The 27593-nt window shown below is 39.3% G+C and overlaps 1 protein-coding gene across 2 annotated transcripts in view; it reads right to left on the bottom strand.

Annotated features, from left to right (window-relative positions):
- The window catches only part of LOC128645897 (ligand of Numb protein X 2), a 184552-nt gene that overhangs the window by 16875 nt on the left and 140084 nt on the right, over positions 1–27593 (bottom strand). For both annotated transcript variants that reach the window (XM_053699213.1, XM_053699212.1), the window contains exons 4-8: positions 27030–27226; positions 15697–16074; positions 15167–15349; positions 12775–12937; positions 3186–3417 (exon numbers count right to left, since the gene is read on the bottom strand). In XM_053699213.1, the coding sequence (XP_053555188.1) occupies positions 3186–3417; positions 12775–12937; positions 15167–15349; positions 15697–16074; positions 27030–27226 (1153 nt within the window). The remainder of the gene's footprint in view (positions 1–3185; positions 3418–12774; positions 12938–15166; positions 15350–15696; positions 16075–27029; positions 27227–27593) is intronic.

The following is a 27593-nucleotide window of genomic DNA, read 5'->3' as shown; positions in this document are numbered from 1 at the left end:
CGGCATCTAAAATAAAGGAATTGGCTAACTTAAGTGCGTGAATTCTGTCCATAACCTCCTCATAGGGAGTCTCTCTACTGAGCGACTTTTCTAGTTCCTCGAACCAGAACCACGCTGCTGTAGTGACAGGAATAATGCACGAAATAGGTTGCAGGAGGTAACCTTGCTGTACAAAAATCTTTTTAAGCAAACCCTCCAATTTTTTATCCATAGGATCTTTGAACGCACAATTATCCTCGATAGGAATAGTAGTGCGCTTGGCTAGTGTAGAAACTGCCCCCTCGACCTTAGGGACTGTCTGCCATAAGTCCTTTCTGGGGTCGACCATAGGAAATAATTTCTTAAATATAGGAGGGGGGACAAAAAGGTATGCCGGGCTTCTCCCAATCCTTATTCACTATGTCCGCCACCCGCTTGGGTATAGGAAAAGCGTCGGGGTGCACCGGAACCTCTAGGAACTTGTCCATCTTGCACAATTTTTCTGGAATGACCAGGTTGTCACAATCATCCAGAGTAGATAGCACCTCCTTAAGCAGTGCGCGGAGATGCTCTAACTTAAATTTAAATGTCACATCAGGTTTTGTCTGTTGAGAAATTTTACCTGAATCAGAAATTTCCCCATCTGACAAAACCTCCCTCATGGCCACTTCAGATTGGTGTGAGGGTATGACAGAGCAATTATCATCAGCGCCCTCCTGCTCTACAGTGTTTAAAACAGAGCAATCGCGCTTTCTCTGAAATGCAGGCATTTTGGATAAAATATTTGCTAAGGAGTTATCCATTACTGCCGTCAATTGTTGCATAGTAACAAGCATTGGCGCGCTAGAAGTACTAGGGGTCTCCTGCGTGGGCAAAACTGGTGTAGACACAGAAGGAGATGATGTAGAACTATGTCTACTCCCTTCATCTGATGAATCATTTTGGGCAACTTTACTATCTGTGGCAGTACTGTCCTTACATTGTTTGGACGCTATGGCACAATTATCACACAATTTTGAAGGGGGAGACACATTGGCTTCCATACATACAGAACATAGTTTATCTGAAGGCACAGACATGTTAAACAGGCTTAAACTTGTCAATAAAATACAAAAACCGTTTTAAAACAAAACCGTTACTGTCTCTTTAAATTTTAAACAGGGCACACTTTTTTACTGAATATGTGAAAAACTATGAAGGAATTGTTCAAATTTAACCAAATTTTCATCACAGTGTCTTAAAGCATTCAAAGCATTGCACCCCAAATTTCAGACCTTTAACCCTTAAAATGACGAAACCGGAGCCGTTTACAGTTTTAAGCCCTCTACAGTCCCAGCTACAGCCTTTGCTGCGACTTTACCAAACCCAGGGGGGGTATACGATACCAAATGAAGCCTTTCAGGAACTGCGCAGTAATGGCGCGAAAATGAGGCTCTGCCTACTACATAGAAAGGCCCTTCCTGACTGGGAAGGTGTCTAAACCAGTGCCTGACGTAAAAAAACGTTCCCCAAAGTTATAAAGTGTGAATTTCAACATCAAGCTGTATAAAATGCCCAAATAAAGCAATCGATCTAGCCCATAAAAGTGTCTACCAGTTTTAAAGCCCATATTAAGCCCTTTATTCTGTTTGAGACTAAGAAAATGGCTTACCGGTCCCCATGATGGGGAAAATGACAGCCTTCCAGCATTACACAGTCTTGTTAGAATATGGCTAGTCATTACCTTAAGCAGAAAAGTCTGCCAACTGTTTTCCCCCCCAAACTGAAGTTATCTCATCTCAACAGTCCTATGTGGAAACAGCAAACGATTTTAGTTACTGCTGCTAAAATCATATTCCTCTCACAAACAGAACTCTTCATCTTTTTCTGTTTCAGAGTAAATAGTACATACCAGCACTATTTTAAAATAACAAACTCTTGATAGTAGAATAAAAAACTACAACTAATCACCACATACTCTTCACCATCTCCGTGGAGATGCTGCTTGTTCAGCGGCAAAGAGAATGACTGGGGTGGCGAAGCCTAGGAGGGACTATATGGACAGCTTTTGCCTGTGCTCTTTGCCATTTCCTGTTGGGAAGAGAATATTCCCACAAGTTATGGATGACGCCGTGGACCGGACACACCAATGTTGGAGAAAATGCTTTTATGGCTATAGCAACCTAAATAATGTTATATAATTCTGCACTATGTGCAGAATTATATAACATTATTTTTAAGGTTTACTGTCCCTTTAAGCAGCTTTTACTTTCCATGTGAAGGAAAAGACAAACTGTAGTCATTTTTATATTCAGTTTGTACAAAGGAATGTCATAAAATACCGGCATTGTGGAGTGCTTTGAGGACACAGTGAGAACCCATAGGTACAGACAAATATTTCTGCTAGTCATATCCTTCTTGGGGAGGGGTGATTATGCAGGATTTTCTCCTTCCCTCACAAGGTTATGCTGTGATCAGGTGACATTCTCTGTACTAAAACAGTATGTTTTTGTATTCTAGCTGTTATACTTTTGATTCCTCATGTTTTACACTTTAAAAAAAACTTTATTAATGTATAACAGTTTTATTAACCGCTGCTCAGCAAGGTTTATATTGTCAACTTCCTAAAGGAGTTTATGATTCTCGGAAATAAAACCCAACCTGTTATTCATGCCTCTCTTATTTCATTTCTGTGCTGATCCAAAACAGATCAGGTGTAATGGGTTATTACAGTGAACAAATTTCACGTTCGGACATGTAATTTTATCACCATCGACCCTGCAAATCTATGTGCATAATCACTTTGGCAAGGGGAAAACACATAGGTAAAGTAGTGTCCAAGAGCTGCAAAGAACTGCCTGTCCAGAGAGGAAACTGCATCTGACTCAATCAACAGCGCTAGTTGCATGACCCAGCTGTGCAACTTAGTCCTGCTGATGGGCCAGAGCGGAAACTGGCACTGAACCAAACAGTTCTCTGCTGAACTAAAAGCTCCTTTATTAGTTAGTGCAAGAGTTTGTTTTTATAGCACCAGCACATATTGTTTTGGGTAAATGTAGTAAAACATAAAAAGTTTTATTTTTCAATTTAGAAAGTTGAATATACCTGTGCAGAATTAAAAGTTCTGGGTATAAATGCTTTGTTGATGGTCCTATAAACTGCACAATGTCTTGCACTTAACATGCACTACTCCACAATAGAATAATACACAGCAGAATGTAACATACCTTGGAAGAGAAAGCCAAGAGACCCAAAGAGGTGACCAAACCCCACTAGGATCTCTCATTGCTTGAGTGCCTGTGGCTCCATCAGCAGACTCCCCTATCTGCTCTTCCACTGCAAACTCCAGCGCTCTCAGGACAACTGTGTGAGACGCTGCATTAGCCTTGAGTGCGGCTACAGCTTCCAAATAACTCAGTGATGTCAGTTCTGTTCCATTTATGCTTAGAAGGAGGTCTCCTATAAAAGGGATATGGTCTCATGGTCAATTACTTACACTGACAGTTGTATCTACACTAGCAAAGGCACTATAGTTAACCCTTTAAGGACACAGCTTTCAGATTGCTCAATTGTTTTATGACAGAAAAATTCCGTCATATGTCCTTAAGAGGTTAAAGCAACATACATTTTTTTTTTATTTCACGATTCATTAAAAAAAAAAAAAACTTTCCAATTTCGTCTTTATCAAATGTGCTTCATTCTCTCTTGTATCTTTTGTTGAAGGAGCAGCAATGCACTACTGGGAGCTATCAGAACACATCAAATGAGCCAATGACAAGAGGCATGTATGTGCAGCCACTAATCAGCATCCGGATCACGTTAGTGCATGACTACCCCTGAGCCTACTAGGAATGGTTTTTAAAAAATGATATCAAGGGAACAAAGCAAATTATATAACAGAAGTAAATTGAAAAGTTGTTTCCCCCTTTGGGCCAAATGGACGTATGTCTACATCAAGTGATACATAGCCCAGCCCATCGCATCGCATAACGTAGATCTACGTCCATAATACTGGAAGCCCAAAAAGTTTTGGTTGTCGTGACTTGCTGCTTTTGGGCTTCCAGCAACTGCCTTCATATAGTAATAGAGTCTGATCGGTGATTCGTTACCATATGAAGGCAGACTGCCAGATCGTTACAGGCAGTGACACTGTCTGTGTCACTGTCTGTAACAATCTCGGATGGTGTGGGAGGGAAGTGTAGGAAGAAAGGCGGGTGGGCAGCCCAGTAGCGGAGAGGGGAGGGTACAGAATTTTTTTTTTTTTGGAGGGATGGGAAGCTACGCTACAGAATAAGGGGGAAACAGAGGGGGCCCTATATAACGATTGCGGGAGGTGGGGGACCCCTAACACTATAGAAAATAATATTAATAAACAATTATAATAAAAATATAAATAAAAGCTGGGTACTGGCAGACAGCTGCCAGTTCCTAAGATGCCTACCATTCGTGTGGAAGGCTCAGGAGGTGGGAGGGTTGAAGAAAGGGATCACTACCATGCAAAAAAAAAAATATAGAAAAAAAAAGTCTAAGATGGTGGTGAGGAGTGTGTGTGAGGAGGGGAATAGAGATGTTTGGGAGGGATCGTGAAGGTTGAAGGGCAATACCTACACTATAATAATATTACCCTTACTAGCTAACTTACAGCTAGCTTACAAGCTCAATCCCAAGGGATGACGCCCCGTAAAGGGAACCTTCAGTGCACGGCTGGGACCGTATGAAGAGGATGCTCCGCGCCGGATGTCTTGAAGATGGAGCCGCTCCGCGTCGGAAGGATGAAGATGCCGTCTTGATGAAGACTTCTCCCCGCCTGGAGGACGACTTCTTGCCACTTGGATGAAGAATTCTCCCGGCTTCGTTGAGGACTTCTTGCCGCTTGGATAAAGACTTCTCCCGGCTGGATGAGGATGGATGTCCGGTCTTCCAAAACTAAGTGGGGATCTTCGGGGGTTAGTGTTAGGTTTTATTAAGGGTTTATTGGGTGGGTTTTATTTTTAGCTTAGGGTTTGGGCAATGTAAAAGAGCTAAATGCCCTTTTAAGGGCAATGCCCATCCAAATGCCCTTTTCAGGGCAATGGGGAGCTTAGGTTCATTTAGATAGGATTTTATTTGGGGGGTTGGTTGTGTGTGTGGTGGGTTTTACTGTTGGGGGGTTGTTTGTATATTTTTTTTTACAGATAAAAGAGCTGATTTATTTGGGGCAATGCCCCGCAAAAGGCCCTTTTAAGGGTTACTTGCAGTTTAGTGTAGGCTAGGGTTTTTTTTTTATTTTGGGGGAGCTTTTTATTTTGATAGGGCTATTAAATTAGGAGTAATTTGTTTTTATTTTTGCTAAAAAAAATGTTTATTTTGCGAAATTTAGATAAATGTATTTTTTTTATTTAATTTATTTAATTTTATTGTAATGTTAGGTGTTAGTGTAACTCAGGTTAGGTTTTATTTTACAGGTAAATTTGTATTTATTTTAACTAGGTAGCTAGTAAATAGTTAATAACTATTTACTAACTAGTCTACCTAGTTAAAATAAATACAAACTTAACTGTGAAATAAAAATAAAACCTAAGATAGCTACAATGTAACTATTAGTTATATTGTAGCTATCTTAGGATTTATTTTACAGGTATTTAGTTTTAAATAGTAATTATTTAGTCATTAATAGTAGGTTCTATTTAGATTTATTTTAGTTATATTAAAGATAGGGCTGTTAGGGTTAAACTTAGGGTAAGGGTTAAGGGGTTAATATATTTATTTAGTGTTAGTGATGTGGGAGGCCAGAGGTTTCGGGGTTAATAATTTTAGTATAGTGGCGGCGGATTAGGGGTTAAAAAATGTATGCAGGTGGCGTCGACATTGGGGGCGGCAGAATAGGGGTTAATAAATTTATGTAGGTGGCGGAGACATTGAGGGTGGGAGATTAGGGGTCAATAAGTGTAATGTAGGTGTCGGCGACGTCGGGGGCGGCAGATTAGAGGTGTGTAGATGTGGGGTTTATGTTAGGGTGTTAGGTGTAAACATACTTTTTGTTTCCCCTTAGACATCAACGGGGCTGCGTTACGGAGCTTTACGCTCCGTCATTGCAGGTGTTAGGCTTTTTTTGAGCCGGCTCTCCCCATTGATGTCTATGAGGAAATCGTGCACGAGCACGTCAAAGCAGCGCTGGTATTTGTGTGCGGTATGGAGCTCAATGCTGCCATATCGCCTGCAAACGCCAGGTTTTTTATTATTTTTATTAAAGGTGAGCGGAAGAAATAACTTGCAAGTTAGTAGCGAGCCACTCATAACGCAAAACTCTTAATCTGGCTGTTAGTTACTTACTAGTAGTTTGGTGCGCAGCTACATTTAGCGGCCTTATAATTACCAAAAAAAGCAATGGCAAAGCCACTCATGTCTGCTAATTTTGAACAAAAGGGATCCAAGAAAAGCTTTTACAACCATTTGTATTATAACTACACAAGCAGTATGTAAATCATTTCAGTGAGAAACCCAAAGTGAATTTTTTATATGATCAGATTTGGCAGCGAAATGGTGGCATTAAATATACAAAAATGGGCCTAGATTAATACCTTGGGTTGTCTACTTAAAATAAATATATATATATAACATAATTTATGTAAGAACTTACCTGATAAATTCATTTCTTTCATATTAGCAAGAGTCCATGAGCTAGTGACGTATGGGATATACATTCCTACCAGGAGGGGCAAAGTTTCCCAAACCTTAAAATGCCTATAAATACACCCCTCACCACACCCACAATTCAGTTTAACGAATAGCCAAGAAGTGGGGTGATAAGAAAAAAGTGCGAAAGCATATAAAATAAGGAATTGGAATAATTGTGCTTTATAAAAAAAATCATAACCACCACAAAAAAGGGCGGGCCTCATGGACTCTTGCTAATATGAAAGAAATGAATTTATCAGGTAAGTTCTTACATAAATTATGTTTTCTTTCATGTAATTAGCAAGAGTCCATGAGCTAGTGACGTATGGGATAATGACTACCCAAGATGTGGATCTTTCCACGCAAGAGTCACTAGAGAGGGAGGGATAAAATAAAGACAGCCAATTCCTGCTGAAAATAATCCACACCCAAAATAAAGTTTAATGAAAAAACATAAACAGAAGATTCAAACTGAAACCGCTGCCTGAAGTACTTTTCTACCAAAAACTGCTTCAGAAGAAGAAAATACATCAAAATGGCAGAATTTAGTAAAAGTATGCAAAGAGGACCAAGTTGCTGCTTTGCAAATCTGATCAACCGAAGCTTCATTCCTAAACGCCCAGGAAGTAGAAACTGACCTAGTAGAATGAGCTGTAATCCTTTGAGGCGGAGTTTTACCCGACTCAACATAGGCATGATGAATTAAAGATTTCAACCAAGATGCCAAAGAAACGGCAGAAGCTTTCTGGCCTTTTCTAGAACCGGAAAAGATAACAAATAGACTAGAAGTCTTTCGGAAAGACTTAGTAGCTTCAACATAATATTTCAAAGCTCTAACAACATCCAAAGAATGCAACGATTTCTCCTTAGAATTCTTAGGATTAGGACATAATGAGGGAACCACAATTTCTCTACTAATGTTGTTGGAATTCACAACCTTAGGTAAAAATTCAAAAGAAGTTCGCAACACCGCCTTATCCTGATGAAAAATCAGAAAAGGAGACTCACAAGAAAGAGCAGATAATTCAGAGACTCTTCTGGCAGAAGAGATCGCCAAAAGGAACAAAACTTTCCAAGAAAGTAATTTAATGTCCAATGAATGCATGGGTTCAAAAGGAGGAGCTTGAAGAGCCCCCAGAACCAAATTCAAACTCCAAGGAGGAGAAATTGACTTAATGACAGGTTTTATACGAACCAAAGCTTGTACAAAACAATGAATATCAAGAAGATTAGCAATCTTTCTGTGAAAAAGAACAGAAAGAGCAGAGATTTGTCCTTTCAAAGAACTTGCGGATAAACCTTTATCTAAACCATCCTGAAGAAACTGTAAAATTCTCGGAATTCTAAAAGAATGCCAAGAAAAATGATGAGAAAGACACCAAGAAATATAAGTCTTCCAGACTCTATATTATATCTCTCTAGATACAGATTTACGAGCCTGTAACATAGTATTAATCACAGAGTCAGAGAAACCTCTTTGACCAAGAATCAAGCGTTCAATCTCCATACCTTTAAATTTAAGGATTTGAGATCCTGATGGAAAAAAGGACCTTGCGACAGAAGGTCTGGTCTTAGCGGAAGAGTACACGGATGGCAAGAGGCCATCCGGACAAGATCCGCATACCAAAACCTGTGAGGCCATGCCGGAGCTACCAGCAGAACAAACGAGCATTCCTTCAGAATCTTGGAGATTACTCTTGGAAGAAGAACTAGAGGCGGAAAGATATAGGCAGGATGATACTTCCAAGGAAGTGATAATGCATCCACTGCTTCCGCCTGAGGATCCCGGGATCTGGACAGATACCTGGGAAGTTTCTTGTTTAGATGAGACGCCATCAGATCTATTTCTGGAAGCCCCCACATTTGAACAATCTGAAGAAATACCTCTGGGTGAAGAGACCATTCGCCAGGATGCAACGTTTGGCGACTGAGATAATCCGCTTCCCAATTGTCTATACCTGGGATATGAACCGCAGAGATTAGACAGGAGCTGGATTCCGCCCAAACCAAAATTCGAGATACTTCTTTCATAGCCAGAGGACTGTGAGTCCCTCCTTGATGATTGATGTATGCCACAGTTGTGACATTGTCTGTCTGAAAACAAATGAACGATTCTCTCTTCAGAAGAGGCCAAGACTGAAGAGCTCTGAAAATTGCACGGAGTTCCAAAATATTGATCGGTAATCTCACCTCCTGAGATTCCCATACTCCTTGTGCCGTCAGAGATCCCCACACAGCTCCCCAACCTGTAAGACTTGCATCTGTTGAAATTACAGTCCAGGTCGGAAGAACAAAAGAAGCCCCCTGAATTAAACGATGGTGATCTGTCCACCACGTTAGAGAATGTCGTACAATCGGTTTTAAAGATATTAATTGAGATATCTTTGTGTAATCCCTGCACCATTGATTCAGCATACAGAGCTGAAGAGGTCGCATGTGAAAACGAGCAAAGGGGATCGCGTCCGATGCAGCAGTCATAAGACCTAGAATTTCCATGCATAAGGCTACCGAAGGGAATGATTGTGACTGAAGGTTTCGACAAGCTGAAATCAATTTTAGACGTCTCTTGTCTGTCAAAGACAGAGTCATGGACACTGAATCTATCTGGAAACCCAGAAAGGTTACCCTTGTCTGAGGAATCAATGAACTTTTTAGTGAATTGATCCTCCAACCATGATCTTGAAGAAACAACACAAGTCGATTCGTATGAGATTCTGCTAAATGTAAAGATTGAGCAAGTACCAAGATATCGTCCAAATAAGGAAATACCACAATACCATGTTCTCTGATTACAGACAGAAGGGCACCGAGAACCTTTGTAAAAATTCTTGGAGCTGTAGCTAGGCCAAACGGCAGAGCCACAAACTGGTAATGCTTGTCCAGAAAAGAGAATCTCAGGAACTGATAATGATCTGGATGAATCGGAATATGCAGATATGCATCCTGTAAATCTATTGTGGACATATAATGCCCTTGTTGAACAAAAGGCAAGATAGTCCTTACAGTTACCATTTTGAACGTTGGTATCCTTACATAACGATTCAATATTTTTAGATCCAGAACAGGTCTGAAGGAATTCTCCTTCTTTGGTACAATGAAGAGATTCGAATAAAACCCCAGTCCCTGTTCCAGAACTGGAACTGGCATAATTACTCCAGCAAACTCTAGATCTGAAACACATTTCAGAAATGCTTGAGCTTTCACTGGATTTACTGGGACACGGGAAAGAAAAAATCTCTTTACAGGAGGTCTTATCTTGAAACCAATTCTGTACCCTTCTGAAACAATGTTCTGAATCCAAAGATTGTGAACAGATTTGATCCAAATGTTTTTGAAAAAACGTAACCTGCCCCCTACCAGCTGAGCTGGAATGAGGGCCGCACCTTCATGTGGACTTAGAAGCTGGCTTTGCTTTTCTAGAAGGCTTGGATTTATTCTAGACTGGAGATGGTTTCCAAACTGAAACTGCTCCTGAGGATGAAGGATCAGGCTTTTGTTCCTTGTTGAAACGAAAGGAACGAAAACGATTATTAGCCCTGTTTTTACCCTTAGAATTTTTATCCTGTGGTAAAAAAGTTCCTTTCCCACCAGTAACAGTTGAGATAATAGAATCCAACTGAGAACCAAATAATTTGTTACCCTGGAAAGAAATGGAAAGTAGAGTCGATTTAGAAGACATATCAGCATTCCAAGTTTTAAGCCATAAAGCTCTTCTAGCTAAAATAGCTAGAGACATAAACCTGATATCAACTCTGATAATATCAAAAATGGCATCACAGATAAAATTATTAGCATGTTGAAGAAGAATAATAATATTATGAGAATCATGATCTGTTACTTGTTGCGCTAAAGTTTCCAACCAAAAAGTTGAAGCTGCAGCAACATCAGCCAATGATATAGCAGGTCTAAGAAGATTACCTGAACACAGATAAGCTTTTCTTAGAAAGGATTCAATTTTCCTATCTAAAGGATCCTTAAAGGAAGTACCATCTGACGTAGGAATAGTAGTACGTTTAGCAAGGGTAGAAATAGCCCCATCAACCTTAGGGATTTTGTCCCAAAATTCTAATCTGTCAGACGGCACAGGATATAATTGCTTAAAACGTTTAGAAGGAGTAAATGAATTACCCAATTTATCCCATTCTCTGGAAATTACTTCAGAAATAGCACTAGGAACAGGAAAAACTTCTGGAATAACCACAGGAGATTTAAAGACCTTATCTAAACGTTTAGAATTAGTATCAAGAGGACCAGAATCCTCAATTTCTAAAGCAATTAGTACTTCTTTAAGTAAAGAACGAATAAATTCCATTTTAAATAAATATGAAGATTTATCAGCATCAATCTCTGAGACAGAATCCTCTGAACCAGAAGAGTCATCAGAATCAGAATGATGATGTTCATTTAAAAATTCATCTGTATAAAGAGAAGTTTTAAAATATTTTTTATGTTTACTAGAAGGAGGAATAACAGACATAGCCTTCTTGATGGATTCAGAAACAAAATCTCTTATGTTATCAGGAACATTCTGAACATTAGATGTTGATGGAACTGCAACAGGTAATGGTACATTACTAAAGGAAATATTATCTGCATTAACAAGTTTGTCATGACAATTAATACAAACAACAGCTGGAGGAATAGCTACCAAAAGTTTACAGCAGATACACTTAGCTTTGGTAGTTCCAGCACCAGACAGCGATTTTCCTGAAGTATCTTCTGACTCAGATGCAACGTGAGACATCTTGTAATATGTAAGAGAAAAAACAACATATAAAGCAAAATTGATCAAATTCCTTAAATGACAGTTTCAGGAATGGGAAAAAATGCCAATGAACAAGCTTCTAGCAACCAGAAGCAAAGAAAAAATGAGACTTAAATAATGTGGAGACAAAAGCGACGCCCATATTTTTTAGCGCCAAATAAGACGCCCACATTATTTGGCGCCTAAATGCTTTTTGGCGCCAAAAATGACGCCACATCCGGAACGCCGACATCTTTGGCGCAAAAGAACGTCAAAAATGACGCAACTTCCGGCGACACGTATGACGCCGGAAACAGAAAGATTTTTTGCGCCAAGAATGACGCAATAAAATGAAGCATTTTCAGCCCCCCGCGAGCCTAACAGCCCACAGGGAAAAAAAGTCAAATTTTTAAGGTAAGAAAAATAATTGATTCAAGTGCATTAAAAATGAAACTGACTGTCTGAAAATAAGGAATGTTGAACATCCTGAGTCAAGGCAAATAAATGTTTGAATACATATATTTAGAACTTTATAAACAAAGTGCCCAACCATAGCTTAGAGTGTCACAGAAAATAAGACTTACTTACCCCAGGACACTCATCTACATGTTTGTAGAAAGCCAAACCAGTACTGAAACGAGAATCAGTAGAGGAAATGGTATATATAAGAGTATATCGTCGATCTGAAAAGGGAGGAAAGAGATGAATCTCTACGACCGATAACAGAGAACCTATGAAATAGACCCCGTAGAAGGAGATCACTGCATTCAAAATAGGCAATACTCTCCTCACATCCCTCTGACATTCACTGCACGCTGAGAGGAAAACCGGGCTCCAACCTGCTGCGGAGCGCATATCAACGTAGAATCTAGCACAAACTTACTTCACCACCTCCATAGGAGGCAAAGTTTGTAAAAACTGAATTGTGGGTGTGGTGAGGGGTGTATTTATAGGCATTTTAAGGTTTGGGAAACTTTGCCCCTCCTGGTAGGAATGTATATCCCATACGTCACTAGCTCATGGACTCTTGCTAATTACATGAAAGAAATATAAATATATATACATATATATATATATATATATATATATATATATATATATATACATATATATATATATATATTTGATGGTTAAATTAAAAAAACAAAACAAAGGCTTTATTTCTGTTTAAGTGGAGTGATAGCAAAAAAAAAATTATATATATATATATATATATTATATAATTAAATATATATACACACAATTTAATTGCAATGTATTCATGTAATTATTTTTTATTTAACTAAACTTGCATACTCACACCTGCCTGCCTTCCCTCAAGAGCATGCTATTTTTTTTTCTTATGATGGTGTTTAAAACCAAACAGGAATGTCTTGTAATTACAAGGCGTTTACTGCTTGCTGGTGTATTCGTACCTCTTTTGATTCTCCCATCTCTGTATAGACATCCAATGGGTTGAATGCTTGACACGTAGATTGGGAGCCTGTTTTTGTGATCCCTTCCTCCGCCAATGGTTATTCCCAAAGATTCTCGCACCTCTTTCTTCATATTAACGGTCTTTTCTAGACCAGAGAAGTCCTGAAATTGATTTAAATTAATTACAGAGTAAACATGATTCTCTGTGTTCTCATGATTATTTGTTTAGTTGTGTAAATAATCTACAACACCTTTTAACATTAGTGCAATGTCATATGTATTTAGAAAGTTTGTAATCAGTAAAACTTTATTCATCAGAAATATACACACATATAGATATCATCTTGACACAGACCATACTTTTGGCCAAATAAAAAAATTTTTTAAGTAATAATTTTTTTATTGTTGCATCTAAGAAGTTATTTTTGTATTCATTCATAAAAAAAATTATATCCCTGTGCGTACAAAAATTGTTTTGCTTTTATGCTTCCTGTAGGTTGTTCCTGTTTACCATACAGCTGGGAAAGTTGCCCTCAACCTTCAGTGAGCAACTGTATCCTGGTGTGTGCATAAATACCCTTCATTTCAATGATGTTTTACATGGTTGTAAAAAAATACTTTCATACAGAAAATGTGTTTAGCTTGTTTAACTATTGCTCTGTATCTCGTGTGACAGAAATTTTGAGTTTACAGTCACCTAAAATTCTTTTTTTTTTTTTTTTTAATGTAATTTAAAGGGACAGTCTAGTCAAAATTAAACTTTTATGATTCGGATAGGGAATGCAATTTTAAACAACTTTCCAATTTACTATTATAATCAATTTTGCTTTGTTCTTTTGGTATTCTTTGTTGAAAACTAAACCTAGGTAGGCTCATATGCTAATTTCTAAGCCCGTGAAGTCCGCCTCTTATCTTAATGCATTTGGACAGTTTTTCACAGCTAGACAGTGCTAGTTTGTGTGTGTCATATAGATAACATTGTGCTCACTCTTGTGGATTTACCTATGAGTCAGCACTGATTGGCTGAAATGCAAGTATGTCAAAAGAACTGAAAAAAGGGGGCAGTCTTCAGAGGCTTAGATACAAGGTAATCACAGAGGTAAAAGGTATATTAACATAACAGTGTTGGTTATGCAAAACCGGGGAATGGGTAATAAAGGCATTATCTATCTTTTTAAAGAATAACAATTCTGGAGTAGACTATCCCTTTAAGACTTTGCCTGCAAGGCTTCTCACTAATGGCAGGATTGGCTGGGGCACAATAACATTATATTCATACAACAGATAGCACCTCAACATAAATATTAAATTAGATTATATTCACATTTTTAGTTTTTGGAAAAAATGTTTAAATGCATTTAACAGTTTATAAGTTATCTTTATTACAAAATAAATCCCAAATGCCCTGCAAACATTTAACATTTCTTCAAGATGAACACATGTGGCTAATGTTTGCCCAACCCTAGTGAGTCTCCTATAGATATTCCCAGTGGGAAAATTTCTCACTATGTGCTATCATACGGAACCGATTCACTACATTTCAGATTACTTTAAAAGGGACATTAAGCTGCTAGGTATACCTACAGTAGCACAGTTACTACTCACCGTGCTACTGTTGTTTAACCTATGCCTGTAGCTCTATTTAATGCTGTTTTGTCACTTTAACATGTGCTGGTTAGCGAAGCTCTGCATCTTCACACTGGGGACCGCCATTTTGGAATTAAAGTACACACACACTATGACAGAAGTGGTGGCCAGTCACAGGTCAGTGAAAATGTTGTTTTCTTGACAAACCTTATTGTTCTCTTCAGTTTAGAGTGCACAATACAGAGCTGGAGATGTATATTTTTGCAGAGGGTACATTACTCTTTATTATTAGTGTGCCCTTTCTATATTTGTTATGTAACTTTTAAACTATTTAAAAAAAAAAAACTGCAAATATGTAAAGATTATGTTTACTTTTGTGTAAACTAACCCAAAGTTCAAGATACAGCTGTCAAAAGGCACTGATTCTATAACAGGATGCAACAATAAACAATACACATGCTACAAGACGGCAGCACCCAGAATGCAGAGCTTTAACAACAGGCTGTAATGGGTTAAAATAAGAAAATGGCTTTATAGAAAGTTGCAGGTACAGGAAGACAGACACAAGCATGGTGAGTAACTGTTGCTGAAGTTGTAACCAGGGGTTTAATGTCCCTTAAATGTCATAAAAAAATAAAACTCATAGTTGACTGCACGCACCCGCTATGTGAATGAGAAAGAGTTATGAACAACTGACATGGCATAAATCTGTGTGATTTAGTAAATATAGTATGTCACGGAAGAAGGGGGAAGCAGTGTGCCCATATCTAATGATAAAGGTGCATTGTACACCGATGGCTTTACCTTCTGATGGGTTGATTTCCCACGACATGGGCGTAGACTTGGCCGTTTACGTGGGTGGACAGGGCTTCCTCCATTACTGCTGCTGCTACTACTACTGCCAGATGAAGCCCCTTCCTCAGTGACTTCCATGGGTTGCACTACAGTCTGCCTCAGGACCACAAAATTAACACGGGCCTCGCTCAGCTACAATAATAAGAGAGACAAGTACATGGTCTTAGACAAACATATATATATCATTGACTTACGGTTTATTTTAATTTTCCACTACTCGATAAACACAAGTTTCTAGAACTTTTTTATCATGCACATTAAAATCATCATTATTATTATTATCTTAATCTGTAATGTGCAAGCAGAGGCTATATACAGAGGTACAACAAATAGAGACGAGGCAAGGAAGGCAAAAGACTGGGACAGAATGATTTCAGGGTTCCAATCCCTAAAGTGACGGTTGGAGACAAAAGGTGAATTCACCTGGGCACTGGTACTTTGATGAGAAAGAAGTGTTGATGCAACAGAAAAAAGATTACCTGTATTATCTGTGCTGCAGTCTCTGGTGTCCCCTGCCTCAGATCCTGGCCATTGATAGACAGAACTCTATCATTACACCGTAGCCTCCCATCCTTGGCGGCCAGTCCTCCGTCTAACAGATCTAGAACAAATACACCAGCCTCCTCAGTCTTCCTGACCAGCTTGATACCCAAAGGCTCTGATCGGTCCCTCTTTAGCAGAGTGACCTGGATCACCTCCTTGCAGGGAGTAGCAACAGCTGAGTTGGCCTCTGCTCGGGGAGACCTTTGGGAGAAGCCTTTCTCTTGAAGCAATGTGAGATGCAAAATGGAGCAGGGCTGGCGCAGTAAGGCAATGGCTTGACTGTGAGACACATTGCTGGTGTTAATTCCATTCACCTGAAAAATAAAAAGGTAAACATGTTTTAGTAATCATGGTGACCAATATAAGTGCTATCAAAGTTATAATAGTAAAAGAAAGAAATAGTTACAATTGCTACTGCCTATTAACTAAAATAGCTTAATTGACAACCTAGCTGATGCCACATCCGGTATACTAGGGATTAATATATTCAGATACAATTTACAAAAACACAGAAAATTCCTTTAAATAACATAGTAACTATAATAAAACTGGATGTGGGCGAAAGTGAATAAATCATAGAACAATCATTTTATTTTTGAAGCAATGCACTTCACAGAGAATTTTTACCAAGACTTCTAAAAAAAATTGTTAAGTTCTCTGTGCATAGTATTCTTTTATACTTAGCCATACACTAAATACATTCAAGTCCCCTGAGCTCAAGCATGATACGTACATAAATGTGCTGTCACCCAGTAAGATTCAATTTATGTTACTACATATCGCTTGAAATTCCTCGTCTGCCCCTAAACACACATTAAAAGGCTGCAGGTGCTCATTTAAAGGGACAGTCTATACCAGAATAATTGTTTATTGTTTTAAAAGATAGATAATCCCTTTAATACCCAATCTTATTTAGTTCTTTTGACAGACATGCATTTTAGCCAATCAGTGCTGGCTCATAGGAACTCCACATGCAGGAGCACAGTTATCTATATGACACACATGAACTAGTGGTGAAAAACTGTCAAAATGCCCTGAGAGAAAAGAGGCGGCCTTCAAGGGCTTAGAAATTAGCATATGAACCTCCTAGGTTTAGATTTCAACTAATACCACCAAGAGAACAAAGCAAAATTGGTGATTAAAGTAAATTGTATAAAATTACATGCCCTATCTGAACCATGAAAGTTTATTTTGGACTAGACTGTCCCTGTAAATTTGCTCGATCCCTTGAAAGTATTTTGCTTTCCTCATCAAAAGTCAAAATCTGAATTTGACAAAGTGAACTAGAGAGACAGTAGAATGCCCACCCTACATCAGATATAGACAGTAGGGGCCAATTTAAAATGAACTATGCAATTATTTTCTACTTAAACAAAACAATCGCTAATGTAAGACTGAGATTTAGCAATGCCATGTACAAGCTGAATGCTGAAAATATACAGCAAGAGATGTGAGATCCCAAGAAGCCATAGGAATGGAACATTATAGTAAGCGGCCTTAGCAAACATGCATTCCATGTTTCGAAGCTAATTTATTGTCAAAACTCCTTCTATGAAGTATCGTTCACAGAGAAACCTTTTAGGGCCATCCATTGTATGACTCATTTAAAAGCCAGTTACACTAGGAACCAATTTATTAAGCAGGCAGAAATATTTTGACATTGTATTAAATCTTTCATCCATGTTCAGCATCATTACATTTATACCTAGAAGATTCTGCTCTCTGTGTTCAGAAACCAATATATTTTGATTAGGATTCCATAGACCCTGTCCTGGCTACCTTATCCCCAGATAGAAACATAAATTATGCTTGCCTGATAATTTCCTTTTCTTCTGATGGAAAGAGTCCACAGCTGCATTGATTACTTTTGGGAATTAAAGGGACATGAAACCCAAATTTTTCCTTTCATGATTCAGATAGAGAATACAAGTTTAAACAACTTTCTAAAGTACTTCTATTATCTAATCTGTTTCATTCTAGTGGTATCATTTGTTGAAGGAGCAGCAATGCACTAATGTTTTCTAACTGAACACATGGGTAAGCCAATCACAATCGATATATATATGCAGCCACTAATCAACAGCTAGAAGCTAGGTTCTCTACTGCTCAGGAGCTTGCCTAGATACAACTTTCAGCAAAGTATAACAAGTGAATGAATCAAATTAAATAATATAAGTACATTTGAAAGTTGTTTAAAATCTTATTCTCTATTTGAATCATGGAAGAAACATTTTGTGTTTCATGTCCCTTTAAGAACCTGGCCACCAGGAGGAGGCAAAGACACCCCAGCCAAAGGCTTAAATACTCCTCCCACTCCCCTCATCCCCCAGTTATTCTGCCGAGGAACAAGGAACAGTAGAATAAATATCAGGGTGAAAGGTGCCAGAAGAATAATAATAAGGATGCCCCACATAAAATTACAGGAGGGGAGCTGTGGACTCTTTCCACTAGAAGAAAAGGAAATTATCAAGTAAGCATAATTTATGTTTTTCTTCTTAAATGGAAAGAGTCCACAGCTCCATTCATTACTTTTGGGAAAACAATACCCAAGCTATAGAGGACACTGAATGCCAAGACGGGAGGTACAATAGGCGGCCTATACTGAGGACACCAGGCCTGAACTTCTACCCATCAAAAAACCCTACTGCGTCCAAAGCCGAGAAATTTTTTAAAAGGAAAAGTCCCAAGTGCACTGACTCGCAGCTAGTCCAGAATCCAAACTAGAGACCTCAAAACAGACTCAACTGAGTCAACAGTCCTCCAGGAGACACCGTTGCCCAACAGACGGACCCTACCACTCACCCCCCACTAATGAAGGGGACACCAGCCAAAACACCCAAGGGGACAAGGCAAAGGAGAACGGAGGAAACCGAAAGGTCCCCTAAGACAAAAAAAGAACACCTCCAAGAGTGAGTCCAGCTCACAGAGACCCCAATGGGCCCAAACAGGAAAAGAGGCCATGCCCATACCAAGCAAAACCCGGGATAAAACCGGGCACAGAGACAGAACAGAATTCTCTCCAACATCCTGCAAGCACTGAATGCAACTGAAGAGGCAAAGTCCTCCCAGCGTCTGAACATAGAATACCCAAATATTCAACCATGAAAAACGTGCAATAGACCCAGGCGAAAAACCCCAAGTTTGAGAACACAGAGTCCATATCAGGACAACACAGAGTCCATATCAGGACGACACAGAGGGCACTTGCGAGGAAGAAGCAGTCAAGCAATGAACAGACCGCAAAAGCAACCCCCCGACAGAGGGCACGCTCCAGGCAACCAAAGCCGCCAGACCTATACAGGTCCATAAAAGGGGGAACACAAAACCTCAATCGAGGCCCCCCGAGAAGGAGAGTATACCCTCAGAACCCGAAGGAAGAGTAGACCCGCTTCTGAAATCGATGGAGCAAGTTGAATTAAAATTCTATATCCTAGCAGACTGAGCTAACTGATAGACTCAACAAAGCTTACAAATTCAGAGTAGACTGCGACCTGAACGCAGCGCCTTAAACCGCTCGGCCATCCTGAACTGTAGACCCACACCCAGCTGGACCAACCCAGCCCCAGGGATCCAAAATAAGGGAACCGAAGAATCCCGAAACTGGTACAGGAACGAGCATAAGGATAGCACAGCCATCCCCACAGAGTACAAGTACAACTTGACTCTGAAAACAGACAACAAGGATCTATCAAAATAAAGGCCCAACAAGTCTGACTTGGAGCCAGCAAGACCCCAGGGGGAACCAATCCCACCTTTGTACCACCCAGGAGAAGCCCCAAGAAAGGACTCCATCTCCATAGGGAGGAGAATATCCCCAAAAGAAAAGGGATGAGGCCGGAAGGGCAACAACTGTCCTCAAGGCCTGAATCCACCGGCTAATGGGAAGATAAATCCCCAACACAAATGTCCTAGAAAAGGACCCCCCTACAAGTAGCTTGCCAAGTAGAGGCACAGCCAACCCATTCGCCTGCAGAGCAGGGAATCCACGGGTACACCGTCAAGCTAACCAGGGGAAAGCAAACCTAAGGAGCACCAGAAATTGGACATCCAGCGCCCGCTGCTGGGTATGAACCAACAACACTTGAGGCATAAGCCACACAGCTAACCACTAGATTACATGGGCTACTCTGTTGCAAAGAATAATAAATACTCTGAAAACCTGGCCAACCATGACCAGGCCAGGTAGATGGAGCAAGGGCATAGCCCAAGTTCCCCCGACCAGCCCTGAGATCCAAGATTACAAAACAACCCAAGACTGAGTCAGGAAAAAGGCCAAGCGAAGCCTCAGCAACCGGAAGTCTCATGAGAAAAACAGGTCTGGGCACCTAATAGTTCAGGCAACCGTACCCTAGAACTAAACACCTCAACTGACCAAATGGCCAGACAAAAGGGATATGAATGCATACCCAGAGAATCCGGATAGCGAGAAGAACTCAAAAGCCCCGATCAAGGAAGGAACCACCCCTAGCCAAAGTCCAACGCTAGGCTAGAAGTCCTATGAAGAGACTTCTTAAGGCCTCAGGACAACATAAGGGATACCTCGAGGTAAAAAAAAACAAACCCTCTAGCAGGGCTAGTCTCCCCATCACCTCCAAACCAGCAGAGGACACAGGGAAGAAAAAAGGTGCTAAGCCTTCCCAGCTTTGGGAAACCCCAAGCTAAACAAAGTCCCCACAGGGATTAACCATCACCCGGAATACAGATCCCTAATAGGAGATCCAACACACCCGCTGCAAAGGAAGGAGACCCAAAGGTCTCCACTCAAACAGACAGTACATGTCAAGAGTAAGGGCATCACTCAAACAGACAGTACACGTCAAGAGACATAGCAGTATCTAGATACACTATAAAAAGCGTATGCGCACATCTGCAAGGTGCCAAGAGCTGCAACTGGTTTCAAACTGAAAACCCTCTGCATTCTAGACAGCCTAATCTGATACAAACTGTTGGATTAAGCCCACAAGGCAATCCAGAGCCCTGAAACCGAAGGCCAAACCACTCAAACTGCGGCAACAGGGCACTAAGCCCTACAACCCTCCCCCGAATGGAGGAGGAAAACACTAGGTTCTGATGATATAAGATGTCAGATAGAGTGACGCAGCGAAAAAACTCCTCTGACACGGTCACCTATGAATGAAGGCTATAAGGACTGAAAGAATAAACCCCACCTTACGGACCCACAGGTCCTTTTTAATGCTTAGTGGAACATGAAAACCAATGAAAACCTGAGCACTCAGCGCTTCTACCGTACCATTCAAGCAAAACAGTGCCACGTGTCTGAACAGCCGCAAGACAGAACGAACCCAACAGGACCAGCCTGCACTTAGGGTCCTGACTGGTAAGCTGCCAAATTCTCCCTCATAGGGGAAAAAAAAGAAAACAGACATTTTAACATAGGACTAACGTGTCCAAAACAACTTCCGAAGAAGAACAAAGAGTATTGATCCCAGAAGGTTCCCAAAAGAAACAAAACCAAATAAAAGACATCCCATCGGATACAAATAAAATATAAGGCAACCCGGAGGTTAGCGCCCAAAAAGACACAGGCTTACCCACAGGACCAGCCAAACGGAGCCCTATCTTCCAAAAAAAGACTGGGAAAGATCTCAATCAAATGACAATCAGGAGATTACCTCATCCCCACATGTCTAATGAGGTATACCATTCGAATTAGCAGACTGAAAATCCCTGTATCTGGTAACGATAGGGTCATTCAATAACTGAAAAACATGTCTGAGCAATACGCGAAGTCACGCAATCCTGTAACGAAAGGCACAACACTCAGGGATAGTTACATCTGCGGGGAACTGTAGAGGCCCTCCCCAAGGCGGAAGGCCCGGGACATTTGGGCACAAGCACATTCTCAAATAAACGTCTGGACTCTGCAGACGAACAATCGCCAACATTATGTGGAAGCGAAAACGTGCTGCAACCTTTGGGGGTTCAGAATCCTCCGTAACTGAATCTGAAATTAGCACAGTCTCATCATCAGAATCCTCCATAACTGGTAGAGGATATATAAATATGGACTAAAGTAGTAAAACAAAAACGGCACCTGACACCCACAATGGCTGGAGCACTCACCACCTCCTATGACCAGACCCCTGCGGACTAGAATATATCCTTCGCCACATGGTCGGGAATGCGGAAATGGAAAACGGAACGTAATCATGCCCGACACAAGGTGAACCGTACAGTCCAAAAAAGCGTGCCCAACCAAAAGGCTGCATCACTTCCAAAGGCCTCTAATGTTCCAAACCACAAGCCCATAAACATCACACAAAAGCAGTTTGAATCACATAACAAACATGATTATAAACCCCCCTGTTCAATAACCCCCCTCAGGAGATATTAACCCTTGATTTCAAGAAACTAAAAGAGACTCACTGAGACCCTTGTGATATAGATAGACCCGCAAGGTGGTAGCCTCTCTGGAAAACATTTACATTACAGTACATTGAGAAATAAAGTAAAATGAAATGATCTTACTGGAATCTACACCGTGGAACAGTAACACAGCCTTTCAAGTGTGACGGATAGTAGCATTGCCTACGCCATGAACTTGAGAGAAGAAAGCAGGCAGCAGAGCGAAGTTCGACAACACCGATTGCTTAAGGAGCTGTTAACATGAGTCGGAATGGTTTCGCAGAAAGAATCTCCCTGCATCTCCGGACTCTAACTTTCATCCAAGCCCTCACTGAGAGACTGACAGGACTACTTAAAACTCCTCTCCCATGCCGAAGAGTACTACCCTCCATAAGAGACAAAAAACAAAAATTAAAAATTCTGACACTTCTCTGCCAACCTCGTGGGAGGAAAGGCAAAGAATGACTGGTGGATGAGGGGAGTGGGAGGAGTATTTAAACCTTTGGCTGGGGTGACTTTGCCTCCTCCTGGTGGCCAGGTTCTTAATTCCCAAAAGTAATGAATGCAGCTGAGGACTCTTTCCATTTAAGAAGAAAATTGGCTATTCATAGGCTACAGCTTTAAAAACTTTAAAGCACTAATTAAAGCTGGACAATCACAGGTACTCAAAAAACAGATTTATAAAACAAAATTATGGATTCAGTTAGATAATAAAAATAAAACATTTCTGCTAGTCACGTGCATAAAGATCAAATAGATAATCATTCTATAAGATCTACCAATATAACCTTCATTAATCCCTTAAAGACCAACGTACCCTGTATGTACGTGGTCGTTAAGGGTTTTACTTGCATAGCTTCGCCAACAGTGCTAGTATTGCTGTGCTAGTATTGCATGCAGATACATTGCAGTCTTGCTGACATTGGCAAGGCCTGCACTTTTTTGGTGCATGTATTGGAGCTGTGTGAAAGACTGCTAACGTACAGGCTTATAAAATGTTATTTTTACCGTTCCTTTAATTTGTAGCTCACCAACAAATTTTTCAGCACTATAAACAGATATAATATACAATGGTAACAATTCTGAATAATTTACAGTTATTTTTGTTCCCATCCATACTACCTCATAAAAGTTATTTTAATATAATTTGTTCCTCACACTCTATACACACAGTACAACTAAAAATACATTCTTATCTCCTTTTTGTTTATTTGCAACTAAAGCCAACACCTGCATTACATAGAATCATTCTTTTATCACAAGACATTTATAATAATTGGCTGGAGTCCTACATTTTGTCTGATATAGGTTTAATTATTGTTTTCTTATTCTAATCTAGTAGCAAAGTGTTTAAAAGAAAACAACAGAGTGCGCTCAGTGGTTTACTATTGTCTGTCTTATTTATAAGCCAGGTACTGCGAGTCTAATGTCTGATCATTTTAAAAGACAGATTAAAAAGTAGTTCTGAAAAAAATCCCATACACTCAGGAATTTCACAGGGCAAACTCAATAATGAATCAGATTATGTTGGTCAAGGTACACAATTCACCTGACTTTGTTAAAAATTAATGTTGGTGTCCCATTGCTTATGATAGTAATTATAGCCTTAAAGAGTACTGAAAATGCCCTTATAATACAGTGCCCAAATACACTGTCTCTCTCTGTATAATTATATATAAAAATATAAACTTGTATATAAACCATTATCAATTGTGCAATGGTTTGTCAAGACAAGAACCAAAAGTCTATATAGACATTTAACTAATATGGTGAGGACAGTGATGATCCATTTACATAGCACACATTGCTCACTCAAACTGGTGTAGGTGGATTAAGTGACCAGTGCAGAAATCCCTAGAGGGACACACTAGGGCCCTGGGCCTTAAAAGGACATAATACCCATAAGCTAAATCACTTGAAAGTGATGCAGCATAACTCTAAGACACTGACAGGAAAATATCACCTGAACATCTCCATGTAAAAAGGGAGGTATTTTACCTCAACATTTCCTCAGCTCACCAGAGTAAGTGCTCTGTAGTCATAATTAAGCTGCTGTCCAGCTGCAGGTTAAAAAAAAAAAAAAAAGGAAGAAAGAAAGAAATGAACAGCAGCCAATCAGCATAAGCAGTGCTGAGGTCATGAGAGTTACACTCCCTTGCAAGTCCCGGGACAGGCATACTGACTGGCTGCTTAAAGTCTTTTACAATGGGGTGTAAATACTTCGGACATATAGAGGTAAAATAGCTTTGTTTTTTACAGACAGGTTCCGGTGATATTTTATAGTCGGCTTTTTACATCTATGCTGCATCACTTTCAAGTGTTTCAACATATGGGTATCAAGGTGCTTACTTATATTCTAAAATTTCCACCCTACAAAAGATGCACATTTTGTCACATTTATAATACTTGTTGTCTGCTCAGATACATATTTCCATTCAGGTATGTTTTTAATAGTATAATAAACAGTATAGCAAGCTTTTATATCTGTTTTACAGTTTTGAGCTCTCCTTTTTGCCATGTCAAAAATTTCAGCTCTGAGGAAGTGAGTAAATGACTTTATTTAATTTGCTTTGTTCTCTTGATATCCTTTGTTGAAATGCATACCTAGGTAAGCTCAGTGCACTACTGTGAGTTAGATGCTGATTGGTGGCTGCATATATATGCCTCTTGTTGATGCTCACTCACTGTGCTCAGCTAGCTGCCAGTAGTGCATTGCTGCTTCTTCAACAAAAGGATACCAAGAAAATAAAGCAAATTTAACAATAGTAAAGTAAATTGGAAAATTGTTTAAAATTGTATGCTCTAAATTTTATTTATTTATTTATTTATATAATTATATATATATATATATATATATATATATAAGATGCTCAAAAAACAAAGTATTGCAGTATTCAGTGATACCTTTTTTATTTGGGCTACAAGGAAAGGACAATATCTAAAAAAAATCAAATCTGCCCTAAAAACACCACGGGAAAGGCTCCTACAATACAAAGAAAAGGAAAACAAGAACCCCTCTAGTAGTCACTTACAACCCTACTCTGGAAGGAGTACGCAAAATTATTAACGAGCTACAACCACTAATTTCAGAATATTTCCTGAACCCCCCATACTAGCATTCAAACAACCGCCTAACCTGAGACTGAGATTGGTCCGCAGCAAATTAACCACAGAACAGAAGCTTACACAGAATGGCACTGCACGATGCAACAATTCACTCTGCAAACTGTGTCAACATATATGTGACAACAACACAGCCAGACACAACAACGCGTCATACAATATTAAAGGATCCTATTCGTGCTCATCTGCTAATGTGGTGTACATGATACGGTGTACAGCGTGTGACAGAGGTTGTTACATTGGAGAAACTGGCCTAAAGCTGCATCTCAGAATGAATCTACACAGACACTCGATCAAAAACCACAAGGAAAATGAATATTGTACCCCTGTTGGTCACCACTTCACCCAGACTGGTCACTCCAGGATTAAAATTCTTAAAGGGAATTTCAAAGACTCTCATGAATGAAAGACGTTTGAGATGAAAATGATCACACATTTCAATACCAGAAATGAATGACTTAATGTAGACTTTCTCACACTCTACCATAACTTTCTATAATCTCTCATCTTATTGTCCTATATTGGTTTCTTTTTCCTCTCATCTGGCCTATTTACTCTCCTCTGTTTATTTATTCTTTCTGGCTATTCTCAGCTATTTTGTCCTTCAGACACATTCTCTGCTTTTATGACCCCCCCTCTCACCCCCTCCCTCCCTTCCATTTGTTGTATGTGATGTGTATATATATCAGAATGATCAGTATTGCTTCAGACCTGAGGAAGGGAGGAAAACTCTCGAAAGCTTGTCTTTAAAATATTATGTTAGTCCAATAAAAAAGGTATCATTGCATACTGCAATACTTTAATTTTTGAGCATCTTATCTACTGGACTAACACGGCTACTCCAATAAGAATATATATTTAAAAATACATAGAACATATTCTGCTGTGTGCAGAACATTGGAATGTGAAATATTTACAGTAAATACACACTAACAGTAAAAATTAATACTGTATAAATATGATTTTTTCATCTACTTAACTGCATAGGACTCCAATGCACTGCATATATACTGTACATAGATATACATTATTTAGACATGCATATGTATGTATCTCTATGTTAAAGCTCTTTGTCTGCCTTTTTTTCTGTGAAAACTTGCACATGCTCAGTAGGAGCTGGTGACTCAAAAAGTGTAAATATAAAAAGAATGTGCACATTTTATTAATGGAAGTAAATTGGAAAGTTGTTTAAAATTGCCTGCTCTATCTGAATCATTCAAGTTTAATTTGACCTGAGTGTCCCAGCTGTACAAAGTGTATGAGAAATAGTGTATTTGGGTTTATTTGTGTATATATATAAAAAAGCGTTTTTTGTTCTTTAAAACCACAAGCCATTAAAATGGGTTGAGCTTGCAGGTAAAACCAGATCTCATTATTTTATTACTTTCTGTAGACACACATGCATCCTTATTCTTATATGTCTGGAAACCAAAGCCAATTACTTAGAACAATGGAAAATGTCATTACTTATCTCTCCAACACGCCACTGGGAGTATAATTTCTTCTGCTGGCTACTGTCTCATAGCTTATCAATAGCCTATACCTAAGTATATAAAGTTTCAGTATGGGTAGTAATACTACAGGTTAAATCAGCTTTTATGAAATGCCAAAATAAGTGTAAAGGAGCTATTTGTAAACAATCTCATACACTCAGTCAGGTAAAATTGATCATTGTGAGTAAATTAATGGGGAGCAAAAATGTAGGGTAAACTGTCCCGTTAAGCATACTGTGAGATTTGTAACAAACAAAGTAAGGGTAATGAATGTCATCAGCACTTACTTCCAGGATATGGTCTCCAGGGGTAACTTTGCCACCAACAGCAACCAGCGAATCCTTCAATATTTCTTGAACTACTATGTTACCGAGAGGGGTGTCCCTGCCCCCGACAATCCGCATACCAATGTCCTCTTCGGGGTCATCGCGATGGATCTCTACTATGCTGGTCTCTGCTACCAAACTTGTCCTATGTGGTTGGTCTGAAAATATTAATACCCATATCATTGTCAAATTATATGTGGCTAAAATATAATTAAAAAAAAAGAAGAATTTGATGACGGTGAAATAGCATTTCGATCATTAAAACACCAAAAAAATTAATATGAAAAATGGCTTGGTCTCCGCATAGATTCTGATTCTGTATCAACAAAGACTATTCTCTGAATTTTTATTTACATTAACAATATATAATAATAATAATAACGAAATGTGTCCAATATTTCAATATTTACACATCTGTATAAACATCTTCAGAGTTGCAATATACTGTATTATTTGTCACAATAAAAAGTAGTTACTGAGAAATTAATTTGTGTACACTCAATTGAGAACCATATTCAGTGGGAT

This window comes from Bombina bombina, chromosome 1, assembly GCF_027579735.1.
Source record: "Bombina bombina isolate aBomBom1 chromosome 1, aBomBom1.pri, whole genome shotgun sequence".
Classification (NCBI taxonomy): Eukaryota; Metazoa; Chordata; class Amphibia; order Anura; family Bombinatoridae; genus Bombina; species Bombina bombina.
This window is presented reverse-complemented; position numbering and strand designations above follow the sequence as displayed.